This window comes from Camelina sativa, chromosome 12 (genome assembly GCF_000633955.1).
Source record: "Camelina sativa cultivar DH55 chromosome 12, Cs, whole genome shotgun sequence".
Taxonomy (NCBI): Eukaryota; Viridiplantae; Streptophyta; class Magnoliopsida; order Brassicales; family Brassicaceae; genus Camelina; species Camelina sativa.
This window is the reverse complement of record NC_025696.1, coordinates 22,542,670-22,551,984: the sequence shown is the minus strand read 5'-3', so window position 1 is coordinate 22,551,984 and position 9,315 is coordinate 22,542,670. Positions and strand designations below refer to the sequence as shown.

At 37.6% G+C, this 9,315-nt stretch overlaps 2 protein-coding genes across 2 annotated transcripts; one reads left to right on the top strand and one right to left on the bottom strand.

Annotated features, from left to right (window-relative positions):
- Positions 3,029–4,508, bottom strand: LOC104732464 (lipase 1-like). Its single transcript, XM_019233781.1, has 5 exons — positions 3,935–4,508; positions 3,681–3,839; positions 3,489–3,589; positions 3,299–3,402; positions 3,029–3,216 (listed from the first exon to the last, which is right to left on the bottom strand). Exons 1-5 carry the CDS (start codon positions 4,188–4,190, stop codon positions 3,117–3,119), a joined length of 720 nt encoding a protein of 239 aa, XP_019089326.1. The 5' UTR covers positions 4,191–4,508; the 3' UTR covers positions 3,029–3,116.
- Positions 5,599–9,315, top strand: LOC104733759. Its single transcript, XM_010453311.1, has 7 exons — positions 5,599–5,627; positions 5,726–7,340; positions 7,436–7,536; positions 7,669–8,061; positions 8,145–8,390; positions 8,512–8,617; positions 8,707–9,315. Exons 1-7 carry the CDS (start codon positions 5,599–5,601, stop codon positions 9,313–9,315), a joined length of 3,099 nt encoding a protein of 1,032 aa, XP_010451613.1.

Here is a 9,315-nt window from a genome sequence, read left to right as displayed (position 1 = left end):
GGTCTTCGTAGCTTGCGAGAGGCAAATGATGTGTGTTGCCTAAAGTTGGTCTGGCGGATACTCTCTCATGGTCGGTCTCTCTGGGTCCAACGTGTTGAACGTTATTTGCTGCGGGGACGGTCGTTATGGGTGGTTCAGGAGAACACGGGAACAGGCTCTTGGATTTGGAGGAAGATCTTAAAATACAGAGCTGTTGCCCAACAGTTCTGTAAGGTGGAGGTGGGGAATGGGTTGCAGACATCTTTTTGGTTCGATAACTGGTCCTCTTTGGGCAGGTTGGTGGATGTGACAGGGTCTCGAGGGGTTATTAATCTGGGGATAAGTCGATCAATGTCAGTGGCAGTGGCCTGGTCGACTAGGAGACGACGGATACCTCGTCTTCCACATCTCCTCTCGATAGTGGATATACTACGGTCGCAGTTTCAACAGAGAACAGAGCAGCCTGATCTCATGTTGTGGAAAGGGAAGAACGACATATACAATGCGGAGTTCTCTACGGCGGACACTTGGAATCATATTCGGTCCACCTATGCTGAGGTTTCATGGCACCGAGCGGTGTGGTTCACTCATGCCACTCCAAAGTATACTTTCTGCACACGGTTAGCGGCTCATGACAAATTGGCCAGATGGGATCGAATGCTAAGGTAAAACACTGGGGCTACTGGGACCTGTGTTTTCTGCCAGCAAAGTGTCGAAACTAGATCACATCTATTCTTACCCTGTGTTTTCTCTTCTGAAGTGTGGGATGCGACGGCAAAGGGGGTGACTTTTTTATCTGACACACGCCTTGATCGACTGGGCAGCTTTTTAACACATTATACTTTTCAAATTACGGTGTACACCATCTGGAGAGAACGCAACGGACGACGGCATGGCCAACCTGCTAACACTTCAGGACAATTGATCAAATGGATTGATCGTCAGGTGGGGGATCAGATTCTGTCCATCCAGTGAACAGGAGATAGGAGGTTTGACAATGGCCTTCGGGCTTGGTTCCAAACTAGACTTTGATCTTGTTTTCTCTTTGATTATGTAATCTCTTTCAGCTCAACTATTCAAACACTAGCTGCACTTGTTGTAACAAAGCTATTTTTTTTTTTGAATATAATTTAACATTAAATTCAAAAAAAAAAAAAAATAGTCAAAATCAATCCCAACTATTTGCCAAACGCTTTTTCATACATAAACTTCAACACCTTGTGAATAATAACCTGAACTGTATTATAATTCAAATTTGCTACCTGAACTATATCAAATATTGTCAATTTTAACATATGCTCGAACGGTGTTAAGTCAGAGTTTAACGGTGCTGAGTTAGACGACTTGTGGCATCCATGTGGCATTGGGACTTACCAAAACTAAGTCATTTGGTCATTTTTAGGTGTGTTGTGGCAAAAAATGGAGTATTAAAGTCCGTTTTCGAGTGTGTTGGAGACTTCATTTTTGGCCATTTCTTACAACAACACACCCAAAAATGACCAAAACGATGTAGTTTTGGTAAGTCCTATTTCTACGTGGATGTCATGTATCGTTTGATTCAACACCGTTAAACTTTCACAGAACACTGTTTGAAGAGACGTTCAAATTGCAATATTTTGTATAATTTATGTTGCAAATTTAAATTTTAATACAGTTCAGGTTGTTATTTGCAGGGTGTTGAAGTTTATGTATGAAAAAGCGTTTGGCAAATAGTTGAGGTTGATTTTGGCTGTTTCTCAGAAAGTAGATACTACAACTTCCAACAGTATTCCTCGGCCTTCAGAAGGAAATTACCTTGAAGATCGTCCGTATTCCGCGAGTCCTTAACCTTGAAGCCAATTTTAGTATTATTATTATTTTGATAGGGATGTGATGTGAATATCATATAAAATGAAAATGAGGTTTTACAATAGTGTTTAACCTATAAGCGTAAACTTGCCAAAAAAAAAAAAATGAAAAACAAGGTTTACAACCAACTTGTTGAGTGTCAATCAACAAAAATCATCGAATCCAACGAACCATAAGGTTCCGGAAAAGCTTACGAACCGGTCGGTTGGTATTGTGTTCCGTATCTCTTTGAAAATAACAGAAGGAAGTATAGTGACCTCTAGATTTGATAAACAGCAGCTTGGGCCACTATTTCCGGAGAATTTGGAGCTGAATCTGATTTCATCTTTGTCCAGGCAATAAGAGAAGACCAAGTTTAGAATATGCAAGGCGATAATGAAGCCTAATATTCAACACTCTTCTTATGTTTCGACTATACAAGACAATGGGCATGGTATACAAACATATGCAATTTTGTTATAAACCAACCTACACTGCTACACACATATACAAAGAACTGTCTAGGTCAACCAAGTTGAACTTCCACACAAAATAATTAAGTTCATGTATCAAACTACTATTAACTTCCACACAATTTAATTAAGTTCGTGTGCTTTTACGACTACATATTTCAAGTTTGTATACGTTAGAGGCAAAAATCAAATGCCTGAGAATAATTACATGCAAATAGTTAATTTATTAAACTTTTACAATTGAGCAAAATAAATTACTAATCGTAATATTGTATAATATAGAAACATGATGTAAAAACGATTAACTTATAACAAAGAATTGCTTCTACCGAGGTAAGAGTTGCACCAATAAGAAAATGCAAAAGAAATATATAACCAATGATTGCATATATATATATGTATATATATATATTTGCTAACTGATAATCATAGGATTTGGATAATATCGTAATTAATGTAATATAAACTGTGACCGTGACATGTGATCCTAGCAAAAGTTGAATTGATTACAGTAACACAAGTCTGAGATGTGGTAAGAGCATGTGCATTGGTTGGGACAAAAATTTGGTCCCTCAAATATATTAATTTTATTTTCAGAGTTTCTTAATTTTGGTATGAGCATTGGTGTCTCTCAATAGTTGGTCCCCTAAAAAAAAAAAATAATATTTTTAATTTCAAAAATTAATTATTTAAATTTATAAGTAAAAACATATTAAAGTTTTAATTAAAATAAAATATATAACATTGACATTAAAAAACATAAAAAAATTACAAAGTTATAAAAACTTGAAAAAAAAAACAAAACATACAAACCCAAACTGAGTTTTGATCGGATGCTCACACTTGAACACATATGTCGATCCAGTCATACATTATGACTCCAAGTTTGCAAATCTGAAGCAGAGATATAGGATTCAGGGACTTCCCATCCTCCGGCCTAACAAATTATATACACATTTTGGATTACAAATCGTTCGATATATAGCTAAGAGGGTCAAGAGAAGGAAGAGAAAACTCACTGTATTCCATCAATATATGTTCGAGTAGTCCCGTTTAATGCTCCTGACAATGATGTTAAACTCAACACCCAGTTCTCATTCGTGTTCTCATAACCCTCAAACATCTGAAATCAACAGAACATAAGCAAAGAAGTTCAATAACACAACCAAATCCCGCTCAATCAATTGATAAAGTCTATAAGCAATCTACCTTGTCAGCAAGCATTTGCTGCAACACACGAACAACTTGAGCACCAGCAGAGTGACCAACAAAGTGAATAGGATGATCTTCATTCCATTCTTGGTATTCCCCTAAAGTTAAAACCAACATTTCATCAGCTAAAGAGTGAATCTTTAAGTCTAGTCAAAAAATCAAACAAAGAGAACACATAGAAGTCCAAACCTTTTTCATAAAAACGACCAAATTGAGAGTGTCCACAAGCTTTACTGTGATCTTCTCCATAATCAACTAATCCACCTTTCAGATAATAAAACAATTCTCTTGCCCTACAAAAACACCAAACACATCCTTCATCAGCAAAATACACCCTAAGACTAAAATCTCATAACATAATCTGCAATGACAAATCCAATCAACAAACCAAAAAAAAACAAAACCCCTTCCAATGTGTGTAGAAGGAGAAGAATGTTTCAAACTTACTCCTTTCCCAAATCCGAAAATCCCATGAACCAAAACAATAGGAGGCAAAGCATTGACGTCTGTCGTCTTCTCTTGGTCAATTCGTTTGACTTCAATGTTGGCTTTGGGTTTGAAGATTGATTCAGTCAACGTCTGAGTAAGATCTCCGGCGACAGCGGAGCTGAATATGTAAAGCCCATATACCATATGAACAATAGAGCTAACTGATAGCTCTGCTACCTGTATAGCTGATACCATCAACGACGAAATCATCCTTTCTTAACAAAAACCCAAATCTTTCGTCTCTTTAACAATACCCAGAAGAAGCAAATCAAAATTAGGGAAAAAAAAACAGTCTTTTAAAAAACCCAGTAATCAAAATCTGATTGTTTTCACAAAGAAGATTGAACCAAATCCAAATTCTGATTCTACGGACAACCCAATAAGAAACTAATCTGAAAGAAAGAAAGAAGGAAGAAACCCTAGAAAAAACCCTAACAGAGGATGCTCTGTATCAACATTGAATCAAGATGATTCTTCTCTCTGTGAAAAAAATGGGTTTTTGTTGTTTTGGCTCACAAACACACACACATAAAGAGAGACGGATCCGTCGAGTTATTTTTCCTTTCACCCTACAAATAAAACAACATCCAATTACAGGTTCACACGTGTCTTGAGGGATGCATAAAAATTGTCCCATTTTAAGAAACGTTTCTTCGTATAATATGTAATTTCGATTTAAATTAAATGGTTTAATTATGTGGGACGCTTGAAGGACGATGCGATGCACATGGTCTAAGAGTTGGGAATCAAAGTACACCAAGTTGACTGCACAGTGATAACATATATTCTATTTTTCTCCATTATCACATTACAAGAAAATTGGGTTTTAATAGCACAGTAGTATAGCGTTTTTGGCAATAATGCTATCGTTAGTAGACCTTTAATTTTTAGATAGCGTTTATGTATATGTAAACGCTATGTTATATTATATTAAAAAATGAATAAATTTTTTGCCTATTTCGGGACTTTGTTTAATAGCAATACCAATTATTAAACGCTATGATAGTGTTAGGCGGTAAACTAAAAATTAGATCCCGCGACACTTAGAAAAATTTGGAGGCTATCTTTTCACTTCTCGACAAAAATCCCCAATTACCCACGAACCCTAAAATTTCATTTCTTCCCTCTCTCTTTTTTTGTTCGATTTTCACTGTCTATTTCCGAAATCCGACTTGTGTCCCACACAATTTTTACTCTCCCAACACAGATCTCCGACAATTTCACTCTCCGACACAGATCTTACTCAAAGTCTTTGCCAAATCGGATTGTCTCCCGAGTCTTTCCAGCTTCCCCTCGATCGATTGTGGTTTTATTTTTCTGGTAAATCTCACTCTTTTGTACGAAATCTCAGTTTTGTTCATTCTTTCGATCTAGGGTTTTATTGTTCTGATTCTTCTGATATGTTTCTAATTTGTTACTTTCGTTTTTTTGTCGGTCGATTTCAAGGAAAAGTGAAGACAATCTAGAAGGTATTTCACTCCAACTTGATTGTTCTAACATATCGGTCGATTTCGTTTTTTTGTTTTTTTTTTGTCGGTCGATTTCGTTCTTTTTTGTTGTGACTTAACGTGAGTGTATCTGATTACTTGTGTGCACATTTGGTCGGAGCTGTTGTAACATGGATAAAACTTGGGTCTGGTTACCAAGGTATTAACTTGAATGTTCTTCATCCATATCATTTCAGATTCGGGTTTCTTAGATTTTGTTTCTCTGATTACTTTTGTACGTTTCTTTATTACTTACAGGAATAGTCTTGAGTATGAGCTAGGAGCAACTAAATTTGTGTTTGATTCAGCAAGATGTTTGGGTAATCTATCAGATATGTTTTGTCCTTGCGTTGACTGTCGCAATGTGGTTCATCAGTCAAATGAGACAGTGTTGGAGCATCTGGTTATTAGAGGGATGGATCTAAAGTACAAGAGAAGTAAATGTTGGAGTAAACATGGGGAGATAAGGAATGAAAAGACAGCGGATGCTGATACATCTGAGTACGAGGCTTTTGAGTTGATTAGGACAGCTTTTAAGTCGAGTGAAGGCAAGAAATTGTCTGAGAATCACAGTGTAGAAGAGTTGGAGGGTATTGACAGTAAAGAGGAAATCGAGTTTAGAAAGAAGTTAGAGGATGCAGAAACTCCCTTATACTCGACGTGTGCTAACTACACAAAGGTTTCTGCAATCATGGCACTTTACCGGATAAAGGTCAAGAGTGGGATGTCAGAGAACTTTTTTGATCAGCTACTGACAATAGTACATGACATGCTACCTGGAGAGAATGTGCTGCCTACGTCTACGGATGAGATGAAGAGATTTTTGAAGGTTTTTGGTTTTGGTTATGATTCCATTCACGCCTGCATAAATGATTGTATCCTTTATCGAAAGCAATATGCGGAGTTAACAAGCTGTCCAAGATGTGCTGAATCAAGATGGGAAACAGATAATATAACCGGTGAGGAGAGGAAAGGGATTCCAGCAAAGGTGCTACGGTACTTTCCAATAAAAGATAGATTTAGGAGGATGTTTAGATCAAAACGGTTGGCTGAGGATTTGTGTTGGCACTTTACTAATGCTAGTGAAGATGGTACAATGCGGCATCTAGTGGACTCCTTGACTTGGATCCAGGTAAACGATAAATGGCCAGAGTTTGCTGGGGATGCTAGAAACCTTAGACTAGGAATTTCTACTGATGGGATGAATCCGTTCGCTATCCAAAACACCAAATACAGCACATGGCCGGTGTTCTTAGTCAATTACAATATGGCTCCAACGGAGTGTATGAAAGAAGAAAACATCATGTTGATACCTGGACCAACCGCACCAAGCAACAATATTGATATATATCTACAGCCGCTGATAGATGACCTAAAAGAGTTATGGAATGATGGTATGGAGGTTTATGACTCGTTTAAGCAGGAGAGTTTCACTCTAAGAGCTATATTGTTGTGGAGTATCACTGACTATCCAGCATTAGGTACATTATCTGGATGTAAAGTGAAAGGGAAGCAAGCGTGTATTGTCTGTGGGAAGGATACACCTCATAGGTGGTTAAAGTTCAGCCGCAAACATGTATATATGGGTAACAGGAAGCGTTTGAGACCTGGGCATCCTTACAGACGTAAGAAAGGGTGGTTTGACAATACGGTGGAGGTTGGTACTGCAAATAGAATTCAGAGTGGAGCAGAAATACTTGAGAGCCTTAAAGATTTTAGGAATGAATTTGGTAGACCTTTAGATAAGAAAGGCAAGAGAAAAAGAGTTGAGGCAGATGTTGATGATGCAAGTTCAGCTGATGAATATGAAGAAGGCGATGATCAATGGCGGTGGAAAAAAAGATCAATCTTCTTTGACTTACCTTATTGGAAGGTTAGTAGAAATTAATAAATGAAATTTCAATTTGGTTCTTAAATTTAACTACTATAGTGTGTTTCTGATTTTCACTTGTTGAATGGATATTGCAGTATCTGCATGTGAGGCATAATATTGATGTCATGCACGTGGAAAAGAATATGTCTGATGCACTATTATCTATTCTAATGCATAGTGGAAAATCCAAGGATGGGTTATAAGCAAGGAAAGATTTAGAAGACATTGGTATTCGAAGCAACTTACATGCGGAGATACGTGGGAAGAGAACCTACTTACCTCCAGCTGCGTATTGGCTTTCTAAGGAGGAGAAACGTAAATTGTGCAGAAGGTTATCCAAATTCAGAGGTCCTGATGGATATTGTGCCAACATCTCCAATTGTGTGTCAGTAGATCCTCCCAGCATTGGTGGTCTCAAGTCACATGACCATCATGTCATAATGCAGAACCTGTTTCCGGTGGTTTTGAGAGGTTTACTGCCTAAAGGACCTCGTATAGCAGTGAATCGAGTATGCAATTACTTCAACAGGCTGTGCCAACGTGTAATTGATCCAGAGAAGCTAATTACACTAGAATCAGAGTTCGTGGAAACAATGTGTCAGTTGGAGAGATACTTTCCACCATCTCTTTTTGACATTATGTTTCACCTGCCAATACACCTAGCAAGAGAAGCACGCTTGGGTGGCCCTGTACACTTCAGATGGATGTACCCTTTTGAGAGGTAATTTCTATGTTCTATATATTTAAGATGTTAAATAATCTTGTATGGCCATAATTATAATGAGTTTTCTTATGTACATGTAGATACATGAAGACACTAAAGGCATATGTGAAGAATTTTGCAAGGCCAGAAGCTTGTATGGCTGAAGGCTACTTGGCTGGTGAATGCCTTGCGTTTTGTTTAGAGTTTCTTCAGAAGTCTGTTCCAGTTGAAGAAACACTTGCTCGCAATGAAGATGTTGAGGTAGATGAACATGTCCTTGAAGGTCGACCACTGCAGAAAGCCACAGAAAAGATTCTCACAGATAAAGAGCGAGACATAGCTCATCGGTATATTCTCATGAATACAGCAGTCATGGAACCATATATTGAGTAAGGGTAAATTTGATTGAGTTTTATATTTACAATCTTGGACTTTTAGGAAATATGAGTCTAACTATGTGTAAAACAGGTTGCATTTGGAAGAACTGCAAGCTACAGATGCAAGATGCGCAAAAAATTCAACTCTATTGTGGAAATATCATAACGAAAGGTTCCCACAGTGGATTAAAGAAAAGGTTAGAAGAATGTCAAATATCAATTTTTTAGTTATAAATTTGATTGTGGTTGTGTTCATGACAAATAATTGTTTTTTGTTAACTGTTAGATACCAAGTAACTCGAAGGACCATTCTAGTAGGCTGAGATGGCTTGCTTTTGGACCAAGACATATCGCTCAAACTTATAAGGGTTTTGTAGTAAACGGCCATCGCTTTCAAACAGATGATGTCAAGAGGAAGACTCAGAATAGTGGAGTAACTTATGAAGCATTCTCTATGTGTAGAGCTAGTTCTAAAGATACGAGACAAATGGCAGACATAGTAGCATTCTATGGAGTGATAAAGGAGATCGTATTGATGGACTACCACATGTTCCAGGTTCCATTATTTAGGTGTAGTTGGGCTAACAAAGGGAATGGAGTGAAAGAGGAAGACAGGTTCACACTTGTCAATCTCCATATGAATCAGACATCATTCTTAAATGATCCTTTCATTCTGGCATCGCAAGCTAAACAAGTTTTTTACTCCAGAGATGATGAGAACTCACCTTGGTATGTTGTTATGCGGGCACCACCAAGAGGGTACAACATGATGGACACAGTAGATGAGTTAGTTCCTGCACAATCATCAGTCCAGCCAATTGAAGATTTAGGAGATCATGAGACTGATGATGACAGTTTTTGTGTTAGGGATGATTGTGAAGGTGTTCTAGTATAA